Source organism: Phyllobates terribilis, unplaced genomic scaffold (assembly GCF_046119375.1).
Source record: "Phyllobates terribilis strain yellow unplaced genomic scaffold, ASM4611937v1 Scaffold_1__5_contigs__length_1240528914, whole genome shotgun sequence".
NCBI lineage: Eukaryota > Metazoa > Chordata > Amphibia > Anura > Dendrobatidae > Phyllobates > Phyllobates terribilis.
The window spans coordinates 723603836-723629374 of record NW_027362761.1 but is presented as its reverse complement, the minus strand read 5'-3'; the positions used below and the strand labels follow the sequence as shown (position 1 = coordinate 723629374).

General features: G+C 46.4%; 1 protein-coding gene across 1 annotated transcript in view; it reads right to left on the bottom strand.

The window, feature by feature from the left end:
- The window catches only part of ATP8B3 (ATPase phospholipid transporting 8B3), a 1018530-nt gene that overhangs the window by 205088 nt on the left and 787903 nt on the right, over positions 1–25539 (bottom strand). The window contains exon 26 of the mRNA XM_073686335.1: positions 17135–17273. Coding sequence (XP_073542436.1) covers positions 17135–17273 — 139 coding nt within the window. The remainder of the gene's footprint in view (positions 1–17134; positions 17274–25539) is intronic.

Here is a 25539-nt window from a genome sequence, read left to right as displayed (position 1 = left end):
AATCCCTGCCGTGCACCCAAACAGTGGTTTTCCCCCACATATGGGGTATTGGTGTGCTCATGAGAAATTGCACAACAAATTTTGTGAGCCATTTTTTCCTGTTACCCTTGAAAAAATAAAAAAATGTGGGTCTAAAGTAAAATTTTTGTGTAAAAAAGTTATATGTTCATTGTTTTCTTCCACATTCCAAAAATTCCTGTGAAACACCTGAAGGGTTAATAAACTTCTTGAATGTGGTTTTGAGCATCTTGAGGGGTGCAATTTTTTATAATGGTGTCACTTTTTGGTATTTTCTGTCATATAGACCCCTCAAAGTCACTTCAAATATGATGTGGCCTCTAAAAAAATGGTTCATAAGTTTTGTTGAATAAATGAGAAATCACTGGTCAACTTTTAACCCTCATAACTTCCTAAGAAAAAAAAATGGTTACAAAATTGTGCTGATGTAAAGTAAACATGTGGGACATGTTATTTTCATTTTTGTGTGACATGTCTCTCTTATTTAAGGGCATGAAAACTCAAAGTTTGAAAATTGTGAAATTTTCAAAATTTTCGCCAAATCTCCAATTTTTTTCACAAAGTAACGCAAGTCATATCAGAGAAATTTTACCACTATCATGAAGTACAATATGTCACGAAAAAAATATCTCAGAATCAGTGGAATCCATTAAAGCGTTCCAGAGTTATTACCTCATAAAGTGACAGTGGTCAGAATCGTAAAAGTTGGCCTGGTCATTAATGTGCAAAAAGCCTTCGGGGGCAAAGGGGTCAACCTAGATCCTAGGGTACGCACGTCAAACTTTGCTGGTCACATGACCATTTTTGCCTATTTAATCCGGCTCCGCCCTCCTGGCCTTGCTGGACTTCATTGTATTTACTACTCTTGAGCTAGCTTGGTGCTCTGTTGCCGTTCTCTGTTAGTTTTGCTAGGTCTTCTGACCTCTATGCTTTTTGTTGTGTGTTTGTCTTTGACTGCCACTATTTCTGCTAGGAGGTGTCCAACTTATCCCAGTCCCTAGTTCTTGTAGGGATCCCTCCCTCACATCTATAGGTCTTCGTACAGACTAGCCGAGGACTTTAGCGGGTCTGATCGCAGGATCAGGTTCCCCGTTACATCGTAGGGATCTAGTTTAGTTCTATTGTAGGGACAGATCTCCTGTCTTTCCTTAGTCTCTGTAGCAGATCATAACAGTAAGTCCAGCCCTAAAAGAAAAAAAAAAAAAAATTTTTCTCTAAGGAAAGACCTCCATTTTTCCATCATGGTCTCGGTTAAAGATTTGGCTCAACGCTTGCAGGGACTCTCTCTGGAGGTGGCCAAGCTCCAACAACACGTGAGTAGCTGTTCTGGAGCACATTTTGTGGAACCAAAGGTACGTCTGCCTGATCTATTTTTTGGCGAACAACAAGATTTTTTTTCTTTTAAAAATGCTTGTTTATTGTATTTTCGTTTGAGACCCGGATCCTCTGGTGATGAATCACAGCGCATAGGGTTCATAATGTCACTTTTGCGCAAAGATCCTCAGGGATGGGCCTTCTCTCTCCAACCTAGTGATCCGTGCTTCAGATCAGTGGATAGTTTTTTTTCTGCTTTGGGTTTGTTGTACGATGATCCTGATCGTGTCTCATCTGCTGAGTCTGAATTAAGACGTTTGAGGCAGGGATCGGGTAATGTGGAAAAATATTGTTCTCACTTCCGTCGGTGGTCTGCCCAGGTGGGGTGGAACGATTCAGCTTTGAAAAGCTTGTTTCTTGCAGGGCTAGCTGAAAGGGTTAAGGATTTACTGATTGCTTATCCCACACCTGGAAACTTGCAGGAGGCAATGCAATTAGCTATACGGGTGGACAGGAGACTGCGTGCAAGGGTTAATGAGAGCAAATCCTCTGCTATGTCAGCTCCGAGTCCTGAGAGGGTCTGTGCTGACAATGGAGAGCCGATGGAGATTGGGGCGATGGCACCCCGCTCTCAGGAAAAAGACCGCAGGCTTTCTGAAGGCTTGTGCTTCTATTGCGGAAATTCTGGTCATTTTATTAAGAACTGTGTGCTTCGTATGAAGAAAGAAAAAAAAAATGGTCACTCATGCCCGTATTGCCTGTTTAAATTCTAAGGGAGTATTCCTATCTGCCACTACTGCTGCTCAGGATGAATTAATTGAATTTCGGGTATTTGTGGATTGTGGTTCTACTCTGAATGTGATTGATGGGGGATTCTTGGAAAAACTTAGATTAGAACCTAAAACTTTGTCATTCCCTATTGCTGTGGTTTCTGTTGATGGCTCTCCCTTGAAGAGTGTTACTCACAAGGTCTGTGAATTTCCCCTCACTATTAATGGTATTCATCAAGAGAATTTGGATTTGGTGGTATTGGATAATTTGCCTTCTCCAGTAATATTGGGGTTACCCTGGTTAAAATTGCACAATCCTGTACTGGATTGGTCTACCAATGAAATTAAGTCCTGGAGCCCTAAGTGTTATGACAAGTGTTGTAACGGGCGCATTGCTGCTGTGGAAAAAGGGGAATTACCTGTACCTATTCAGGATTTTTGGAGAGTTTTTTCTGAGGAGGAGTCACAAATTTTGCCTCCCCATAGAGACTATGATTGTACCATTGAATTTGTCCCTGGAGCGACTCTTCCTAAAAGTCGTTTATTTAATCTTACTATTCCTGAGAGAAAGGCTTTGGAGGAATACATACAGACAAGCTTGGCCGCCGGTCACATTAGGCCTTCCAAGTCTCCTGTGGCTGTTGGATTTTTTTTTGTAAAAAAAAAAAGATGGCGGTTTACGTCCTTGTCTGGACTTTCGTGAGATTAATAAAATTACTGTACGCAATCCTTACCCACTGCCATTGATTCCTGATTTATTTAACCAGTTAGTGGGGGCCAAGTGGTTCTCTAAAATTGATCTACGGGGGGCATACAATTTGTTGCGCATGAAGGAGGGTGATGAATGGAAGACTGCTTTTAACACTCCTGTGGGTCATTTTGAGAACCTGGTTATGCCTTTCGGTCTCACCAATGCTCCAGCATTTTTTCAGAATCTTATTAATGACATCCTTAGACCTTTAATCGGCAAAAATGTGGTTGTGTATTTGGATGACATTCTGATTTATTCGCCTGATCTGGAGTCTCATTGGCGGAGCGTACGTGAGGTATTACAGTTATTAATGGACAATTCGCTTTTTGCTAAGCTGGAGAAATGTGAGTTCGCTGTACAGAGAATTAGTTTTTTGGGCTACATTATCTCCAGCGAGGGCTTTGAGATGGACCCGGTTAAAGTTCAAGCTGTGCAGGAATGGCCTAGGCCTGTTGGTTTGAAATCGATACAGAGGTTTTTGGGTTTCGCCAATTATTACAGAAAATTCATAAAAAAATTTTCTATTATTGTCAAACCGCTGACCGATCTCACCAGGAAAGGTGCTAATGCGGTTCAGTGGACTACTGAGGCCATTGAAGCTTTTGTGTTTCTAAAGGAGAGGTTCACCTCTGCTCCCATCCTTATGCAGCCTGATGTGACTAAGCCGTTTTTGGTTGAGGTTGATGCTTCTTCGGTGGGGGTCGGTGCCGTGTTGTCTCAGGAAAACAAGGATGGAGTACATCCCTGTGCCTTTTTTTCAAAAAAAATTTCTGAGACTGAACTTAATTACGATATTGGTAATCGGGAGTTGCTGGCGATTAAACTCGCATTTGAACACTGGCGTCACCTCTTGGAAGGTGCTGAATTTCCCATTCAGGTTTTCACTGATCATAAAAATCTGATCTATCTTGATGCTGCCAAGCGCTTGAATGCCCGTCAGGCTAGGTGGGCACTTTTTTTCTCGCGGTTTAATTTTTCCGTTACTTACATCCCGGGTACCAAGAATGTTAAAGCGGATGCTTTGTCTCGCAGCTTTTCTCCCATGGTCGGTGTTGAGGAGGAAGAGGAGACCATTTTACAAGAAGGTGTTGTGATTGCTGCTTTGGACTCCGTTTTGGAGGATGAGATTCTTAAAGCTCAGGAGAATGCCCCATCTAACACTCCCCATGGGAGGTTGTTTGTGCCTAGGACCTTTAGGAGAGATTTGTTTGTTGAGTGTCATGAGTCTCAGTTGGCAGGTCATCCAGGAATTTCTGAGACCAAGAGACTTGTGGGTCGCAGTTTTTGGTGGCCTGGATGGCAGAAGGAAGTCATTAAGTGGGTGCGCCAATGTACTGTGTGTGCAAGATCCAAGTCTTCGCATGCTCCTGCTGCGGGGTTGCTTTGCCCTCTGGAGGTTCCTAGTGCACCTTGGACACATCTGGCTATGGACTTTATTACTGACCTTCCCCCCTCTGAAGGTTTCACGGTCATCTGGGTGGTCGTGGACCGTTTTAGCAAGATGTGTCACTTGGTTCCCTTCATCAAACTGCCTTGCGCTAAGACACTCGCTAAGGCCTTTGTCAAGGAAATTGTCAGACTTCATGGTGTTCCTACTGACATTGTTTCTGATAGGGGACCTCAGTTCGTGGCTCGTTTTTGGCGTGCCTTTGGTGACAGGTTGGGAGTTCATTTGTTGTTTTCATCCGGATGTCATCCTGAGTCTAATGGCCAGACAGAAAGGAAGAACCAGGATGTTGAGCAGTTCTTGCGTTGTTTTGTGGCAGAAAATCAAGAGGGGTGGTCTGAGTTTCTGCCACTTGCTGAATTTGCTCTTAACAACCATACATCCTCTTCTGCTGGGTGTTCGCCTTTTTTTTGTTGTTCTGGGAGACATCCGTCTTTTGGGTCATTCTCCAAATTGGTTTCGGCTGTGCCTGAGGAGGAGAGTTTTTCCGGTGATTTGGAGAGAGTTTGGACGGATGTGCGTGGTAATCTTCAGGAGGCTAACAAAAAATCTAAGAGGTACTTTGATAGGAAACGGCAAGAGGTTTTGTTTGCTGTTGGTGACATGGTTTGGTTGTCCTCTAAGAATCTGCGATTGAGGATTCCTTCTAAAAAATTGGGTCCCAAGTTCGTAGGGCCCTTTAAGGTGCTTCAGATAGTTAACCATTCTGCTGTTAGGTTGGAGGTTCCTACGTCCTGGAAGATTAACCCGGTGTTTCATGTTTCTCTGTTGAAAAAAGCTGATGTGTCGGATGATGACGCCTCTGCCACTGTTCCTCCGGTGGTGGAGGACGGGGAATATGAAATTTCCCGCATCCTAAATTCTAGACGGTATAGAGGGAGTTTGCAGTATCTCGTCGCTTGGAAGGGTTTCGGACCTGAGGATAACTCATGGGTGAGGGCGGATGATGTTTCTGCTTCCAGACTTGTCAGAGAGTTTCACAGGAGGTTTCCTGGTAAGCCTGGGCCTAGGGGATCCGGAGGATCCTCTTAGAAGAGGGGGTACTGTTAGAACTCTCCTGTTAGGTTTTTTTTAGTTTGCTGGTCACATGACCATTTTTGCCTATTTAATCCGGCTCCGCCCTCCTGGCCTTGCTGGACTTCATTGTATTTACTACTCTTGAGCTAGCTTGGTGCTCTGTTGCCGTTCTCTGTTAGTTTTGCTAGGTCTTCTGACCTCTATGCTTTTTGTTGTGTGTTTGTCTTTGACTGCTACTATTTCTGCTAGGAGGTGTCCAACTTATCCCAGTCCCTAGTTCTTGTAGGGATCCCTCCCTCACATCTATAGGTCTTCGTACAGACTAGCCGAGGACTTTAGCGGGTCTGATCGCAGGATCAGGTTCCCCGTTACATCGTAGGGATCTAGTTTAGTTCTATTGTAGGGACAGATCTCCTGTCTTTCCTTAGTCTCTGTAGCAGATCATAACACCAAATAGCAAGATGACTATATTTGGCTTGGGATGTCGGCACAACCCTCATCTGAAATCACACCTTGGCCACGGCCCCACTATTAGTATTTGGCCAGTATTTGGTCAGTAATTTTTCTCAGGAGTGGGCGTCAAAACCAGATGAGGAACAATCAGAGATAAGGTATAATAGAAGCAAGTACACCAATTCCGTATTTATCATCCACCCTTGGTTTTGGCTCCCACTCCTGAGAAAAAATACTGACCAAATACTGATAGTGGGGCCGTGGTCTTTCAACTATATCGGTATCCTGGTAGCTGATACAGTTGAAAGCAATGATGAGGGAGAGAACCGTCAGCTAACGCACCCTCCTCTATCATCCCTCTGCGTCTGATGTCTTAGTGCAGTGTGGCCCATTATTCTGTATAGAGGACTACGTGGGGCCATTATATTGTATGGAGGACTATGTGGGGCCACTATGCTGTATGGAGGACTGTGTGAGGCCTATTATACAGTATGGAGGACTATATGGGGCCCATTATTCTGCATGGAGGACTATGTAGGGCCCATTCTGTATGAAGGACTATGTGGGGCCATTATACTGTATGGAGTACTATGTGGGACCACTATTCTGTATGGAGGACTATGTAGGGCCCATTATTATGCATGGAGGACTTTGTGGGGCCACTATGCTGTATGGAGGACTATGTTGGGCCTATTATACTGTATGGAGGACTATATGGGGCCCATTATTCTGTATGGAGGACTTTGTAGGGCCCATTCTGTATGAAGGACTATGTGGGGCCATTATACTGTATAGAGTACTATGTGGGGCCACTATTCTGTATGGAGGACTATGTGGGGCCCATTTTTCTGTATGGAGGACTATGTGGGGCCATATGCTTTTTACTGCTCTTACATAACATTATATTATTCCAGTATGCCCCATTTGTGATGACGTGTTTATTTTATTCTAAAATCTATTAATTAAAATGTACTTTGTTCGTAGGACAACCCCTTTAAGTTTGTTTGCATATGAAAAGGTTCATCATTATATTTGATGATAAGGAAAATCTTCCTCAATTGTAGACTATTTTTTAATAAATATCACGGTTGGCCCGTGACTTTGTTCAAGTTTTTAATTTTGGCCCTCTGTGTATTTGAGTTTGACATCCCTGTCTTATACAGTGTCCTCTGAGGATTGCCATATGGGCGTTCCAAATGGTTGATAAAGAAGAGATTGTACTGTCATTTTCATTGAAAAATTATTTTATGTTTTGTGGACTTTCCCTATTGTTAGGCCATATTTTATTGTTTTATTCAGAATAGGATAGGAAGAATTGGAAGAAATTAGCTCATTACTGACTGGGGCATGGTCAGTGCACAATTCGGGGCCTATGTTTGTTTTCCTTTCCGTATTGAAAATATGGGTGAAGTTTAAAGCACTGGTGCCCAGTTTTCCAGGCAGGCCACCTTTCCCTCCTAGCCTACTGGCAGTTGCATCCTCTTTGATCGCGATCGTTATGCTCCTGGGTTAGCGCACACTCTTGATGCAGAAGAACTGCCTTGTAGAGATACTGTTCACTTTTCCCTTGGGAGTTGTGGCTGGAGGCTGCAGAGAACTGGATACAATTTCAGCTGCAGGACCTGTAGGACCTGCGATGATGTCATCACCCATGTGACCCCACCCGGAATCACATGATTGGAAGCTCCATATGCTAATCCAGAGGAGACACTGAAGGCATCGTGGCAGCGCTATCAGCGCCAGTAGCTGTTTAACCTGGGTTGTGCGGTCTGCACAACCCACTCAGGTGAGCAGACCACTGTATATGCCCGTATATTCTATTTCCATTTGGTGGTGGGAGACTCACTACTGAGAGGAACAGAAGCAGCTATCTGCAGACCGGACATAACCGCAAGAGAAGTATGCTGCCTCCCAGGTGCGAAGATCAAGGATGTTACCGATAGGATACCAAAGCTCATCAGTTCCAAGGATGTCCACCCATTTCTTCTGATACACGTTGGCTCCAATGACACGGCAAGGAAGGACCTACCGACAATCTGCAAGGACTTTGAAGCATTACGGAAGAAAGTAAAAGAACTGGATGCGCAGGTAGTTTTTTCTTCTATCCTTCCAGTAGACGGGCATGGCGTCAGGAGATGGAACAGGATCCTTGATGTGAACAACTGGCTGAGACATGGTGCAGACAACAAGGATTTGGATTCCTGGACCACGGTGTGAATTACCTCTATGACTGACTCCTTGCCAGAGACGGACTACACCTCAACAAACCCGGGAAACACACATTCGACAGGAGACTCGCAACACTCATCAGGAGGGCATTAAACTAGAAGAAGAGGGGATGGGAAGAAAAACGCTGGACATGAACATGCAACCAGAGAACATACTAATGAAAGATATGAAGTGCGACAAAGAAGGTCCAAGACAAGATACTTGGAAGGGAGGTAAGAAAATTTCTAATACAATCCACAGGGAGAAGATTGGAACAAAACAAAATCGTGTAAACTGCGTGCTAGCAAATGCCAGAAGCCTGACAAACAAGATGGATGAACTGGAAGCAGAAATATCTACAGGTAAATATGACATAGTGGGAATAACCGAGACCTGGTTAGATGAAAGCTATGACTGGGCAGTTAACTTACAGGGTTACAGTCTGTTTAGAAGGGATCAAAGAAGTCGGAAAGGGGTGGAGTCTGTCTATATGTAAAGACGTGTCTAAAGCCTACAATACGGGAGGATGTATGGGAGGGAAATGAGGAGGTCGAGTCCTTATGGGTGTAGATACATGGGGCAAAAAACAATAATAAAATTATCATAGGAGTCTGTTATAAACCACCAAATATAGCAGAAGCCACGGAAAGTCTATTAATGAGACAAATAGACGAAGTAGCAAAAAATAACGAGGTGATTATTATGGGGGACTTCAACTACCCCGATATAGACTGGGAAACCGAAAGCTGTAGATCTCAGAAAGGAAACAGGTTTCTGTCAATTATCAAAGACAATTATTTGTCACAACTTGTGCAGGAACCAACTAGAGGGACGGCCCTTTTAGACTTAATATTAACTAACAGGCCAGACAGAATAACTGAGGTGCAGGTCGGGGGGCACCTGGGAAATAGTGACCACAACATTATACAATTCCACATGTTCATCAGTAGGGTGCCCACAAAAACACTGAACTTCAGGGGGGCAAAGTTTGATCAGCTAAGAGATGCCCTTCACCTTATAGACTGGGATAGTATCTTCAGTAATAGGAGCACGGATAGAAAATGGGAAATTTTCAAAACAGTCCTACATAGTCACTGTAGAAGGTACATATCTTATGGGAATAAAAGGGCTAGGAATAGGAGGAAGCCAATGTGGCTAAATAAGGAAGTCAAGAGGGCAATGAAAAACAAAAAAAGGGCTTTCGGTAAACTTAAACAAGAAGGCAGCGAGGACGCGCTAATAAATTATAGGGAAAAAAACAAAATCTGTAAGAAACAAATAAGAATAGTAAAAGAGGAGACAGAGAGACTAATTGCCAAGGAAAGTAAAACGAATCCCAAACTGTTCTTTAACTATATAAACAGTAAAAGGATTAAAACTGATGGAGTTGGCCCATTGAAAAATAACCTGGGTAAAATCATAGAGGGTGATGAGGGTAAAGCAAACCTACTCAATAGCTTCTTCTCCACTGTTTTCACAAAAGAAAACAATTTATCGGAGGAAATGCAGAGTGATAAAGTAAACCCTCCGCTAAATATCACCCACCTAACCCAGGAGGAAGTTCAGAAACGCCTAAATAATATCAAAATAGACAAGTCACCAGGCCCAGATGGCATACACCCCCGGGTACTAAAAGAATTAAGTAATGTGATAGACAGACCGCTGTATCTTATATTCAAGCACTCTTTATGGACAGGGACTGTCCCTCTAGACTGGCGCCAAGCAAATGTTGTACCAATATTCAAAAAGGGGTCTAAAAGTGACCCTGGGAACTATAGACCAGTAAGCTTAATGTCTGTTGTGGGTAAATTGTTTGAAGGATTTCTTAGAGATGCTATTGTAGAATATCTTAATGATAATAACTGTCTAACTCCATATCAACATGGATTCATGAGGGATCGCTCCTGCCAAACAAACATGATTGCCTTCTACGAGGAGGTGAGCTCACAGCTGGACCGGGGAGAGTCAGTGGATGTTGTATACCTTGACTTCTCCAAAGCGTTTGATACCGTGCCACACAAAAGGTTGGTATATAAAATGAGAATGCTTGGTCTGGGGGATAATGTGTGCAAGTGGGTAAATAGCTGGCTGAGTGATAGAAAGCAGAGGGTGGTTATCAATGGAGTAAGCTCAGGGTGTGTCAGGGTTACTAGCGGGGTGCCTCAAGGGTCTGTCTTGGGCCCTATATTATTTAATATATTTATTAATGATCTAGTGGAAGGGTTGCATAGTAAAATAGCAATATTTGCAGATGATACTAAACTTTGTAAAGTAGTTAATACAGATGAGGATAGGGCACAGCTACAGGAGGATTTAGATAAATTGGGGAGTTGGGCCAAAAAATGGCAAATGGGGTTCAATGCCGATAAATGTAAGGTCATGCACATGGGAAAGAAAAACAGCAGTCACCCATACATATTAAATGGGAAACCGTTGGGGAAATCTGACATGAAGAAGGACCTGGGCGTCTTGGTTAACAGCAAATTAAATTGGAGTGCCCAGTGTCAGGCAGCAGCTGCGAAGGCAAATAGAGTCATGGCATGCATCAGAAGAGGAATAGGGGCACATGATGAGAACATTGTTCTTCCTCTGTATAAAGCGCTGGTAAGGCCGCACTTAGAATATTGTGCACAGTTCTGGGCTCCGGTGCTCAGGAAAGACATATTGGAGCTAGAGAGGGTACAAAGGAGGGCGACTAAGGTAATAAAGGGAATGGAGGGACTAGAATACCCAGAGAGGTTGTCAAAATTAGGCCTATTTACGTTGGAAAAGAGAAGGCTTAGGGGAGACCTCATAAACATGTATAAATACATCAGGGGGCAGTACAGAGATCTCTCCCATGACCTGTTTATACCAAGGATGGTGACAAAGACGCTATTTAGCACACTAGCTAGAAAATGGAGATTAGTGTACTGAAACAACAGTGACTTTTTGAAGATGCTTTCTTGTAATACAGCCTGCAGTTCACTGCTCTGTTTGTAACAGAGTCTTGCCGCCTGCTGCCCTATTCTACCTCCATGAACAATAGTGTCTATTTATGACCATGATCTTGAACTTTAGCATGGTACATTGGAAATAACCAAAGCAGGTATTCCACTGAATTTTACACAGAGTTGGACACTGATCCAACAAATGGTTTTTGCTCTTTGCCTGAAAACTAAGTTATAGTCTGGTGAAAGATTGAAGTGCTGCAGGGGGCCCAAAGCAACTGAAAGCTTAGGGGTCTAGGCACAAGGCCCTGGGTCCTGGGAACAAATCTAAGCATAAGCAGCAACAACTGCATGGAATTTGAATGTTTTACCCATGCTTATGTGACACCCCAGGGGTCTGGTTGCCACAGTGATAGAGATATTACGTCTGAGAGCAGGTGGGAGGTCTCTTGGTCAGGGATCCTATGCATGCCACACCTCCTGCCCAGTCCTGGGAGGGGAAGAACTTCCCCTATATAAACCTAGGGCTGAGGCAGGGTTAGTGAGTAGAGAAGAAGTAGAGACAGAGAAAAGAAGCAAATATAGGAACAGAACATCAGGAGCTCTGTGGGAGCAGTGTTACAAGGAGTCAGGGGCTGGCAGCTGCAGAGCTCGCCCTGACTGAGAAGATTTCTTACCGGACCCGGAGTCCGAGGCTGTGGGGACTAACTCCTACCCAGCAGCAGAAACCGACCGGCAGGGGATTGCAGGTCCCCTGGCCCAGAAACCCGAAGGCACGGTCACACGCGTGGGACCAGCACCGCCGTCGTGGAGCGGAAGCTACCAGAAGGCCCCGAGTCACCGGCCATACGGGTGAGCACCACACGGCACACTCAGGGACGTGGGCTACTTTTACCCGCCTATAGCAAGGTAGCCAGAAGAGTACAGTTAGTTTGGGAGGCCTACAACTCCGCCTGGCCAGGGGAATCCCATCTGCTCAAGGACTGACCAGGCCCCAATCGCTAGCTAGTACTCCGGGAGGGTCTATCTTTGTGACCAGTAAAGACCCTGAACTACACCGTACCGTCTCCGAGTGGTTTCTGCTACCCCCATCATCCACGTCGGCTGCCCTGAGGCCATACCCCTCCCGTTGGGGGTTATACTACCACGCTGCACAATCCTACCACCGGCCTCAGCGGTCTGCCCTAAAGCAGCAGCCCTAAAGCTGCATTCAACGGGTGGCGTAGTCATCTAACATCACTGCTATTGCAGCGCCACTTAGTCTGACTCCCTGGGCACGGACCGGGTCACCGCCACGAGACTACAACCCTCAACAGATCCGGCTCCGGGTAAGCCCCCGCGTGCGCAACGCAGCGCGATACAGGCCCAGGGGCGCGTCACTTACATGTGTTTTCACTGGGTCCTCTGAATGTTTGCCAAAAACATACTGAAAATAGACCAATCATAAATAAATTAGAGTATGAACCTAATTGAGGACAATTATGATACACAGAGTCATAGAGTAGCTACACTTTCCTTCACCCAAAACAAAGATAGGTCTGCAACGTCTTGCTGCCATCCTCATAAGATAAAACAATATAAGCAATATTCTCTCAAGATTTACATTACAAACTGCCCTTTTATTTAATAAAACCAGCTTTATTTATAATAAGATACCCATAAACCCCTTTATAATAATAGTGATTCATAACTACAATGTGAAAACCGCCTGCAGTTGTATGACCTGTAATGCATGAAATAACCCACAGGGAACACTATCAATGTGATATTGAGCAGATTTGAAATACAAGTTTGTTGCAGCACGACTGAAATGATCCATATGTGTGTATTGGTGTGTGATGCATCAGTACTAAATAGTGTAAGTTGGTGAAGTGAAGTGTGAAAAATATAGGCATAAATTAAATTTATGGGATTAAATAACTAAAAATTGGCATGCGCATATGCAATCACCCCTTTTGCTATGAAGCCCCTAAACATTTCTGGTGCAAGCAATTACCTTTAAAAGTCACATGCTTAGTGAAAGGAAGTCCACCTGTGTGCAATCTACTGTTGAAACCAGAAGTTTACATACACTATATAAAAAGACACATGCATGTTTTTCTCAATAGCTCACAGGAAATCAAAATAAACCTTTCCTGTTTTAGGTCAATTAGGATTACCATATTTTTAATATTTGCCAAATGCCAGAATAATGAGAGAGAGAGAGAATGTTTTAAGGCATTTTTATTACTTACTGCAAAGTCAAAAGTTTACATACACTAAGCTTACTATGCGTTTAAACAATTCTGGACTGCCCATATAATGATGTCATGTGTTTGGAAGCTTCTGATAGTTTTTTTAGCAACATCTGAGTTAATTAGAGACACACCTGTGGATGTATTTTATTGCACACCTGAAACACACTGTTCTTTGTGTAGCATCATGGGAAAGTCTAAAGAAATCAGCCAAGATATCAGGAAGAGAATTGTGGACTTGCACAAGTCTGGCTCATTCTTTGGTATCCTGCGCCCCACATCCTGTCATGTGCTGTTCCCATCCTGCGTCCCCATCCTGTCATGTGCTACCCCCATCCTGCGCCCTCATCTTGTCATGTGCTGCTGCCATCCTGCGCCCCCATGCTGTCATGTGCTGTTCCCATCCTGCGCCCCCATCCTGTCATGTGTAGCCCCCATCCTGCGCCCTCATCTTGTCATGTGCTGTTCCCATCCTGCGCCCCCATCCTGTCATGTGCAGCCCCCATCCTGTGCCCTCATCCTGTTTTGTCCGCCTCCATCCTTCACCTCCATTTTGTCATGTGCTACCCCCATCCTGCGCCCTCATCCTGTGATGTGCTGCCATCCTGCGCCCCAATCTTGTCATGTGGTGCTCCCATCCTGGTATGTGCTGACTCCATCCTGTCATGTGGTGCTCCCATCCAAGTATGTGGTGACCCCATCATGTCATGTGGTGCTCCCATCCTGCACCCCCATCCTGTCATGTGCTACTCCCATCCTGTGCCCCCATCCTGTCATGTGCTGCTCCCATCCTGCACCCCCATCCTGTCATGTGGTGCTCCCATCCTACGCTCTCATCCTGTTATATGCTGCTCCAATCCTGCCCCCCATTCTGTCATGTGCTGCTGCCATCCTGCGCCCCCATTCTGTCATGTGCTGCTGCCATCCTGCGCCCCCATTCTGTCATGTGCTGCTGCCATCCTGCGCCCTCATCCTGTCATGTGCTGCTCCCATCCTGCACCCCCATCCTGTCATGTGCTGCTCCCATCCTGCGCCCCCATCCTGTCATGTGCTGCTCCCATCCTGCGCCTCAATTCTGGTATGTGCTGACCTCATCCTGTCATGTGGTGCTCCCATCCTGTGCCCCCATCTTGTCTTGTGCTGCTGCCATCCTGCGCCCCCATTATGTAATGTGCTGCTCCCATCCTGCCCCCCATTCTGCCATGTGCTGCTGCCATCCTGTGCCCCCATTCTGTCATGTGCTGCTGTGGGACTGTGGAACCGGAAAGCACGAACGGCAAGTGTGTCTTCAATAAAACTGCGCCAGAAGTGCGTTATGTGCATGCCATTTCTGACGGTGGATTCATCTCCCGGCCTCCGGCCCGAAGAGACCCTGCGGCAATCCCGGATAGGTAAGTTGTTGTTCAGGAGATCGCGGTATGCATTCAGTGCTTATGCATACCGCGATCTCCTGGGCCACAGTCCTCATCCTCGTTTAGGATGTGGATGCGTTTCTCTGTGGGGCCCAGACTGCGCAGGCGCGTAGCGCTTGCGCAGTCTATAAAGGCTTCAGGCAGAGTTACGCTCCCAGGATTATATTATAGATTAAATTAATTAAAATTATAGTTAAAAATAATTCCTATGTATCCAGACTTTATGGATACTTTGTGTCAGGGAAATATTGAGAATTATTGAAGAGCTTTTATTCTCCCTTGTCATAGATATTAAGAGGATATTAAGAAGTCTCTCTCTCCCAGAACCCTGATTCCCTCTCACCCCTCCCCTATAGTATTTGTCTGAAGATGACAATCTACAGTGTCTCCTATGCAAATTAACACTCCATGCAGCTGCCTGTAAGCAAGTCTCAGCACACAGGAAAAGTGTCTAGGTAGACAAATGGTGGAACAAGAGAGGTGCTACAGAGCCCGTTTAGCATACAAATGTGTTTTCCTCTGACACAGAGAGGAGGACGTAGCTCGTTAAGTTCAAAGGCACTCACAAATAATTAAGACAATTCCCCAGCTGCAGACTGCAGGATTTTGGGAGCCGATATGAAATATGGAATTACTAAAGTTCCATACATACGATAAAAACAGGACCTATATTTTTAGCAGCAGGGTCAGCAAAGGAACCATATGCTTATTTTTCCATTTCTGTAAGCCCCTTCGGGGAGCAGTAATGCAAAAACACTAGAATGATGGATCGCAGGTACGCTATGCGTGATGCGTGGTCTCTAAACGAAGGTAAAATCATAATAGAAAATATGGTACCATTTTTGGGCTTCTGGGATCAACCAGAGATAACTTATCCCAAAAACCAGATTTTTAATACAGACATGAAGGGTAGAGCCCAAGCCCACATGATGTCATCACAGAGGCTTGTGGGCCGATCTTCCCCTTTGGCATAAGAGAGCCGACGGAAGATTGATCAATATTCTTGCTGAGTGTATATTTAATATAGCATCGAATCCTATTCGATAACAGTCAAATCTGGAGCGTCTCCCCTCCACCTATGCTGATTCGTCCCTGGGAACTGTATAGAGTAAGTTTCTTTTTTAATCCTTATTATTTTAGTGTAACTGCTTATGTATTGTAATGTCTCCTTTGTAAAATCTTGTATATTTTTCATAAACACTGCCTCCCTTTTGGATTAAATAGAACTATTACATTTTATGTTTCTTTTGTCCTGTAATCATTCCCTCCCCCGAAGCCATATGCTACCAGAACTCAGGTGTCCGGCCAGGCCTGTATTATATTTCAAACTCAGCTGGTGGTGGCAGCGAATAATATTAATAATCGTGCTATCGTGAAGCTGACAGTGACCGTAAGGAGGGCATAGACACATATTCCATGCGTTGGAGTCACTTGCCGATACCTACGTAGCAAGTAATCGGGACCGTGTGCTCGCGTATCCCTGACGAAATCCTGACAGAGTGACGGCAACGGCGAGATATAATGTCTCCCTGGTGTCGTCTCTCTGGGGAATCCCTGACACCTTGTACATTTTCTCTTTTCAGGGAAAAACATACCTGGCTGCTGTCGTGAAGCTAGGCTTGGTTTCATGCTGTCCTCAATTTAGGCAGCATCAATCATATGACAGCATGGGCAGTATGAATCATATAACAAACTCCAGTCCTCACGGCCCCCAACACATCATATTTCTAGGATTTCCTCAGTATTGCATGGGTGATGGAATTATTATCAAGTCATCTGAAATTGCCACAGGATCTCTCACCTGTGCAATGTTAAGGAGATCTGGTAAACCTGATCTGGTGGGAGCCGTGAGGACTGGAGTTCAATTTCAACTGAAATCTGGCGCATGTAGATCATCACTGTGTTGTTAGGATCAACATGGAGACAGTCAACTCCAGAAGAAAGACTGTTCACTTCAGCACATGTGTCATTACTATGATTATTGGCATCTATGCAATAGCAGTAGCCAACATGAAGGCAGCACTGTCAATCAGTGAACTGAGGGGGGAGGAGCTGGCCAGCCAAATTGACTGAGGGAATTTACTTCTGACTGTGCAACATTGTCAACTGTCCTCTTAATTTGCATGATAATTTAAAGAACATTTTCTACAAAAGCATCTCACAGATTTTGGTACCAAAGGACTCAGTTTAGGGCAAGCTGTCTTACATGGAGATATTCTGACATTATTATGACATGTTGTCCTGTTAGACTACTTTTACTTTACACATCATATTTACATACAGATAACAGATGTCCTAGAGTCTTGTCTCTTTTGAAATAATTACAATTACAGGATATTTTAACTAACACAAAGGTAGTGATGCTAGGTTGCATACAACTACCATGTTTGCTGAATGACTTTTTGATAATTATCTATGGCTTTATTTCTTTCTTTTCGAAAAATCAACTAGTAAAATCGAAATAAAAGTCAAAAATGATTATGATGAAACAAAGAATTTTGACTATAGTAAAAGACACTAAGGGATACAATGTATTAAAATGAATTGTGAGATAAGTACAATAGTAGACAAATTACTTACCAGGAAACTGAAACATGGTTGGCATATGTTTGAAGAGCCGGTTTGATTGAGTGATAAAAGTCAACAGAAAATAAAGCACTGGGCTGATTATGAATGCAAGTACCGACACGAGTGTCCAGAAAGATATTTCAAAAATGATCTGTAGATTTAAAAAAAATGATGATGATTTTAAATGGACATTATAGTTTAAACAAACTTGCATTTATTAGATTTCAAGAGTAGACACCATGACCAGTTTAATATACTTTTGTTACAAAATCATTTTTTAAGTAAAAAATAGCTCTAAAGTTAAGGACACTAGGCCTGATTCATTAATACTGGCATTTTGTACACCAGTCTTAATGATGGGTATGCAGGAATAAGACAAACTTAATTCATTATAAGGTACATGCCACTTAATAAATTAGGCGAATCTTATCAGTGGCGTGTGTTCTTGTGTGACTGGAGTAACATTTCTGGTGTAAGGAACACTGCCACTTTTAATGAATTTGTCAGATGGGCTTCACCATGCCCTATCCCACCCCGACTCCTCCACAGCTTTGCCCATTCTGTTAGAGCTACCCAAAACTGTCATGAAAATGTCAAAAGTCACAAAAACAATTTTAAGCAAGAATTCTGGTGCGTACACAATAAAATATTGGGGCCTAGATGTCTCCCTTCTGAGCAACTTGCAGTCCATTGCCTGCTGTCAAGACTAATCTATCTATAATTACTGACAAGCAGGACTCATAACAGGAAGTGGGGGCGTGTCTTTACAAGCCTGATGCTGCTCCCAGCTTTTAAACAGATAGTGTTACATAACCATGCTACACAGAACTTCTTTACAGTGCATACTAGGAAAGCTGCTGGGCTTTTTACCATGCATAGATCTGTCTAAGACTGTTTTTTTAAAAGTCATTCACTTGTTATCATTAATGGTCTGCTCATTTTAGTTATGTAATTTTAACCTCCTTTCTTTCCTCAGGCCTATTTCTAATGTCTTCTATGTTTCTTCTCAAATTTACATAGATCCAATCCGTCCAGAATTAGGGATGAAGGAACCCGAATGAGAAAGTTCGGCAAATATTGGCATGGCTGTGATTGGCCAGTGCAGCACATGACCCAGCCTGCATAAAGGTCGGATCACAAGTGCCGCCGCCATTATTCTTCTATTAGTGTAGGGATAAGAGGCAAGCAGAAGTGAGGGACAGATTCTGACTGCGCTTTCTGCAAAAAAAATGCTGTGTGTACTCTGCAACCCATATCTGTGTTGGTACTGTGCTACTATTGTCATTTAATCCGCTGTGTGTACTCTGCACTCCCCTCGCCTGTGGGAGTACTGTCCTTTAATCTGCTGTGTGTACTCTGTACCCATATCTGTGGGAGTACAGTCCCTTAAGCCACTGTATGTATTCTGCAGTCCCCTGCCTGTGGGAGTACTGTCCTTTAAGCCGTTGTGTGTACTCTGCACCCATATCTGTGGGAGTAATGTCCTTTAATCCGCTGTGTGTACTCAGCACCCTCCCCATCTGTGGGAGTACTGTCCTTTAAGCCACTGTGTGTTTCCTAGTAGTCTGTGAAATAAATAATTGGCATCAGTTATCCTGTTGTCATTTCTAGGCCCAAATAATTACTTTTCTGGTCCGGTGTGTGTTTTCTAGCAGTGTTGCAAACAAATAACTGGCATCAGCCATCTCGTTGCCATTTCTAGGCCAAAGAAATAATTTTTCATTACCGCTGTGTGTTTTCTAGCAGTGTAGCAAATAAATAAATCTCAGCAGCAGCCGTCTCTTTTCCATTTGTAGGCCAAACAAATAATTTTACTGTACCGCTGTGTCTATACGAGTAGTGTGTGTAAAAAATAAGTGTACCATGCACCGTTTTTTTGCAAGTAGTGTGTGCAAAAAAAAATTGTACTCTGTAGCATTTTTTTGCAAGCAGTGTGTATAAAAAATAATTTTTCTCTGCAGAGTTTTTTTGTGAGTAGTGTGTGTCTAAAAAAAATCTACTCTATCGCTATATCTGTACGAGTTGTAGCTGTGCCTAAAAACATAACTGTGCCTTTAAGTCTCTGCAACCCTGCCTCTGGGAATACTGTGCCAAAAAGCCTCTGGGAGTACTGTTCCAAAAAGCCTTTGCGTGCACTGTGCCAAAAAGCCTTTGTTTGTACTGTGCCAAAAAGCCTTTGTTTGTACTGTGCCAAAAAGCCTTTGTGTGTACTGTGCCAAAAAGCCTGTGTGTACTGTGCCAAAAAGCCTCTGGGAGTACTGTGCCAAAAAAACTTTGTGTCTATGACGCGCCCCCTGGGCCAGTGTTGTTTGGGGGATACCCGGAGCCGGATCAGATGGGGGTTGTAGTCTCCGAGTGGCTGTGACCCGGTCCGTGCCCAGGGTGTCAAGCTCAGTGTGTGGCAGTCCTACAGATGTTATTAGAGTTCTTTGTGTCGACTACGCCACCCGTTGATTTGCGGTCAAAAGGCCGCCGCTGTAGCAGGGTCTGCTGAGGCTGTTGGTATGTGTGCAGCTTTGGTAGTATAACCCCCAACGGGAGGGGTATAGCCTCAGGGGGTCAGATATAGAGGATGGTGGTTGTGAAGGTGCAGGATGAATCAGCAAGAAGACTCAGAGTCGGGCTGTGCAGTTCAGGGGTTTTTACTTACGGGTGTTCTTATGGTCACTCTGGCCTGAAGCGACCACCCGAGCCGTGCTGCGTCCACCAGGTCCTGGACTCGGCTAACCCCCAGGCAGTTCTGGAGCGTGGTCCTGAGCTCCTGTCTGACTTTCCCTCTCTTCTGGCCGTTCTCACCAGGGATCCACCTATGTCCGGCTCCCTCGGGTCTCTTGGTGGGTACACCTCCTCTGGGTTCCCTGACCCTATACTTGGTCTGCCTTCCTGGTGGATTTGGTGAGGGTCGTGGCAGATCCTGCCCACGACCTTCGGTCTCTGGCTAAGGTGTGCTTTTCTCTCTGCCAGCTTGGGATCCGGTACCCTGTTGCCAACTCTTCACCCTCTGATCTAATTTTGGGTTCTTGGAGTTCCCTCTTGTTTTCTCTGGGTCCTTCTGACTCCTCTCTCTCTCTTGGCCTTGGAGCTGGGCCCAGCCGGAACCACAACTCCGTGTCAGCCCTTCTGGCTGAGCTTCTCTGCTCTGCTCCTCTGACTCTACAAAAGACCCTGTCCTAAGATGGTGCCCACCTTATATACTCCCTCTATGTGTGAGCTCAGGTGACCAGCACCCAATGAGCTCCTAGCATTACCCAGACTGCTCCCCCTATCTGCCCCTACACTACTGGGATGTTCCACCCCCCTCCCACTCCAGCCAGGAACAGACACTGTCGTACCTGCACATTTCTCTAGTGGGAGTACCGTCGGTCTGTTCCTCGGAAATGGGATGTGTGTAGTGTATGCAGCCTACTAGCTCAGTTCCACACTCCATCCTTACCCGGGAGTGGAATATCACACCTCTGGCTTGAGGTGTAATACCCCTGTAGCAGCCGAATCCTCAGGGTGCTACATTCCCCCCTGGTAAATCACAGCACGTCCTCGGGCTGTAAGATAACAAAACATCAAAACATACAATTTTTTTTCATAAACATCAACATATAAAACATCATATATATTATCAGCTATCAAACTTTTCATATAAAACTTTTCATAAATAACATTCTTGTTCCTCCGGCCACGGTGCAACTTGTGACCGGGTAAGGTGCGACAGTCTCTCTTGGAAGAAAACGGTTTCCTATAAAACCGGTAGGGGGCGCCTTAGGAAGCGCAACTATATACAAGGGAATATGGCCGCTCTCAGTCCTCGGCCAGGTATTAGGGAGGAATGACCGCTCTCAGTCCTCGGTCAGTGGGAATAGGGACACACGGGTTTCAGTTCAATTTGCTGGTCCCAACGGGGACTATATTTTAACTAGAACAGTTCTTATACCCTGACGGGTAACTATGTACAGTCTCTCTCTACCGTACTTCAACGACGGCGTCCTCCTGCTCCTTCTTTAGATTCTTCAGACCCGTCCGGGTCCTCTTGCTCCTCCTCACACCGCAGCTCCTCCTCCGTCAGGCGATGCACATGGAGGGCGTAGGGTCCTTTGGCACACTTGTGCCGGGTGAAGGTGACCTCGTCCCCTACGTACAGGTCACGACCTCTGTGTCCCTCCGGCAGATGGCTTTCTACGTCTCTGCGGGTCACAAAGACGTCGCCGGGGGTATGATGGTCTCTAATGAAGCCCCACCCATGCTGCATGTTGAATTTTATCACAGTCCCAGTGGCACGGGGACCATGAGCTGCACGGGGTTTCCTCCTGGTCCGGCTCTTCTGCTCCGCGCTCCTTATCTGCATCTGCTGTTCCCGGACCCGCCTCTCTCTCCGCTCCCTCTCGAAGACCTCGAGCTGCTGGCGGCAGCACTCTGCACGCTCCGCTGCGGCCGCCCGAGTCTCCTGAGTGAACCCCATGAGGTCTTCTCCGGTGGGGTCCCACTCAAACTGTGCCTCCTCCAGCGGGGGTGAGGTCCTCTTTACAGGCTTCGGAGCTGGAATCAGGGGCTCGCACATGGGCCTTGCTCTCTGGAGTTCCAGCTGAATGTACTCCTGGGGCCATACAAAGGGCTGCCCATCCGGGCACGTATGCTGGGCAAATAGATTTTCACCCAGGTGCGGCACTCTAGATGTTGAGGGCGCGTTGATGGTAGCGGCGCCCGGGTCGACCAGGCCTTGCGACCAGGCTTGGGGCACCCTAAAGGCAAAGGGCACCGTAAGAACGGCGGCGCCCTGGGTTACTCGGCCCTGCGACCAGGCCGGTGGCTCCGCGGAGGTAGGGGGCGCTGTTGGTATTGCGGCGCCCGGAGGTACTAGGCCTTGCGACCAGGCCGATGGTATTTCCTGTTTGGTCACGCTCGAGGTCGAGGCGTGTGACGTCACAGGGGTCGCGGCCGCGGTTTCCGGTTGAGGCCTAGTCGGCGGCGGTGACGATGCAGCGACGGGCACGGCAGGGGGAATTTCGGGCTCTGCGACGGGGAGCTGGGGCAGGCACGCGGTTTCCCGGCTCGAGGTAGAGACGTCCCCTTTACCTGCCTCCGTCCGTTCAGCTCCCTTCTCGGCGCCGTCTCCTGCCTTCATTCCTCCTGCGCCATCCTCAGAGGCGGTCTGTCTCCTCGTCTCGGGTGGCGTGCTCCGCTGACGGGTTCCGGTCTGCTGGGCCATCTCTCGGCTCCACTCCGCCAACGTCTCTCGCTGCACCCGGGCCATCCTCCGTGCGAGGCTCTCCAGCGCAGTCTGTGCACACTCCCGGTCTCGGGGGAGCTGTGCCAGGACCTCCACTAAGCCTAGTGGGGTCGTTGCTTGCAGCAGGCTCCTGACCACTGGGTCGGTGCTGCCTGTCTCTCCCTCCATCTCCGGGTACGCTCTCTCTGGACTCTCCTCCAGACGTCTTGTCTCCGGGTGCGCTCTCTCCAGACTCCTCCAGGCTGCACCCATCTTCGTTCTCTTGTTCTGTCTCCGCCCACATTGAGGATGGTCCCGGGGCAACTTCAGTTCCAGGGGCAGTTCTCTCACGCTGATGGACACTTCCAGCATCACAGTCTCTGTTGGTGGGCGCGGTTTCCGCTTTTGGCGCCATTCTTCGACCTGGCCCACGATGGGAGGTGGCCTTTTGCCACCCTCTGGCACGCCCATAATGGCGTCCGCTCTTCCAAGGCGGGAAATCTTCGGAAATGGCGGGAAAAAGCTGCAAATGGCGGACAACCGGCGGGAAACGACCTGTGATGGGGTCCGTTGGCGGGGACCCTCCGGAACCGGCGGGAGACTTCTTTTTGAGGTAACGGTGAACTTTTCTTCAGGCACGCAGTACCCGGTTGTTGCGGGCACGTTATCCTGCCGACTACGCCAAAGTTGACGCGCCCCCTGGGCCAGTGTTGTTTGGGGGATACCCGGAGCCGGATCAGATGGGGGTTGTAGTCTCCGAGTGGCTGTGACCCGGTCCGTGCCCAGGGTGTCAAGCTCAGTGTGTGGCAGTCCTACAGATGTTATTAGAGTTCTTTGTGTCGACTACGCCACCCGTTGATTTGCGGTCAAAAGGCCGCCGCTGCAGCAGGGTCCGCTGAGGCTGTTGGTATGTGTGCAGCTTTGGTAGTATAACCCCCAACGGGAGGGGTATAGCCTCAGGGGGTCAGATGTAGAGGATGGTGGTTGTGAAGGTGCAGGATGAATCAGCAAGAAGACTCAGAGTCGGGCTGTGCAGTTCAGGGGTTTTTACTTACGGGTGTTCTTATGGTCACTCTGGCCTGAAGCGACCACCCGAGCCGTGCTGCGTCCACCAGGTCCTGGACTCGGCTAACCCCCAGGCAGTTCTGGAGCGTGGTCCTGAGCTCCTGTCTGACTTTCCCTCTCTTCTGGCCGTTCTCACCAGGGATCCACCTATGTCCGGCTCCCTCGGGTCTCTTGGTGGGTACACCTCCTCTGGGTTCCCTGACCCTATACTTGGTCTGCCTTCCTGGTGGATTTGGTGAGGGTCGTGGCAGATCCTGCCCACGACCTCCGGTCTCTGGCTAAGGTGTGCTTTTCTCTCTGCCAGCTTGGGATCCGGTACCCTGTTGCCAACTCTTCACCCTCTGATCTAATTTTGGGTTCTTGGAGTTCCCTCTTGTTTTCTCTGGGTCCTTCTGACTCCTCTCTCTCTCTTGGCCTTGGAGCTGGGCCCAGCCGGAACCACAACTCCGTGTCAGCCCTTCTGGCTGAGCTTCTCTGCTCTGCTCCTCTGACTCTACAAAAGACCCTGTCCTAAGATGGTGCCCACCTTATATACTCCCTCTATGTGTGAGCTCAGGTGACCAGCACCCAATGAGCTCCTAGCATTACCCAGACTGCTCCCCCTATCTGCCCCTACACTACTGGGATGTTCCACCCCCCTCCCACTCCAGCCAGGAACAGACACTGTCGTACCTGCACATTTCTCTAGTGGGAGTACCGTCGGTCTGTTCCTCGGAAATGGGATGTGTGTAGTGTATGCAGCCTACTAGCTCAGTTCCACACTCCATCCTTACCCGGGAGTGGAATATCACACCTCTGGCTTGAGGTGTAATACCCCTGTAGCAGCCGAATCCTCAGGGTGCTACATCTACTGTGCCAAAATGTCTGTGTGTACTGTGCCAAAACGTCTCTGTGTGTACTGTGCCAAAAAGCCTCTGGGAGTACTGTGCCAAAAAGCCTATGTGTATAATGTGTACCTCTCTGTGTACTCCTAGTACAGCTGTGTCTGTGCTAGTAATGTGCCTAAAAAATAATTATACTGTACTGCTGTGTCTGCATGAGTTGTGGGCCTAAAAAATAGTTATACTCTGCACCCGTGTCAGCGGGATTAGTGTGCATAAAAACAAATTTTTCTACTCTGCAACCGTGTCTGTGGGAATAATTTGCCAGAAAAATCTGTGTATGTACTCTGCACGTGTCTCTGTGGGAGTACTCTGAAAAAAGCCTGTGTGGGTGTACTATCAAAACACTCTCTTTTTTTTTTTTTATTAAATTTGAGTAGGCCCCAAAACATTGTGAATGGAAAGTAAAACAAACAAACTGGGTTGGAGTCTAACAATGGCTGGGTGCGGCTGGTATACTTCTATATTCAGCCAAAGGTATGGACAAGTACCGTGGGATCCACACCTGGTTCATGTTAATGAATGTGAGCTTGTCCAAGTTGGCTGTGGACAGGCACATGTGCCTGTCTGTGATCACACCTCCTGCCGTGCTAAACACATGTTTCAACAGCACACATTCCGAAAGGGCAGGCCAGCACCTTCAAGGCGTAAAGGGCAAGCTCAGGCCATGTGTCCAATTTGGAGACCCAGAAGTTAAATGGGCCAAACCCATCAATCAGTATGTGGAGACGTGTGGACACGTACTCTTCCACCATGCTGTTGAAACTGTCTTGCTCATGGATTTGATTCCTTGAGCTTGTGTTTGTGGCTTTCAGCCAAGAAGCATAGTCAAATCTCATCAGACCTATCTATATCCACAGATGTACACCACCAATTAAATCATATCAAAAAAGGGGAAATGGGGAAAGGGAAAAGAATCTGGATATATAATCATTAAAATTCATATGCTTTATTAGATTTATTTAAAAGTTTTGAAAGAGTAAAATTACTCATGCATCCACAGATGCATATAAGGTAACCATCCTAGTTTTGAATCTTCACCTCAGCCAAGTGTATTGTATAATCATTACAAATGGGGTGCTTGATGTTACCATGCCAGACCGTGCATGTGAGCCGGATATGCAGGCAGTGAGATCATAGATGTGAGGAGTCATCCTGGCTGGGGTGAAGATTGATAAATCTTTATAACATAGATCGCCTGACGCTCAGCGGCCAGGAAATTTTTTCCTTTATTTCTATCAGCGGTGATCAGCTGTGCCGGCAGGCAGGCTGAC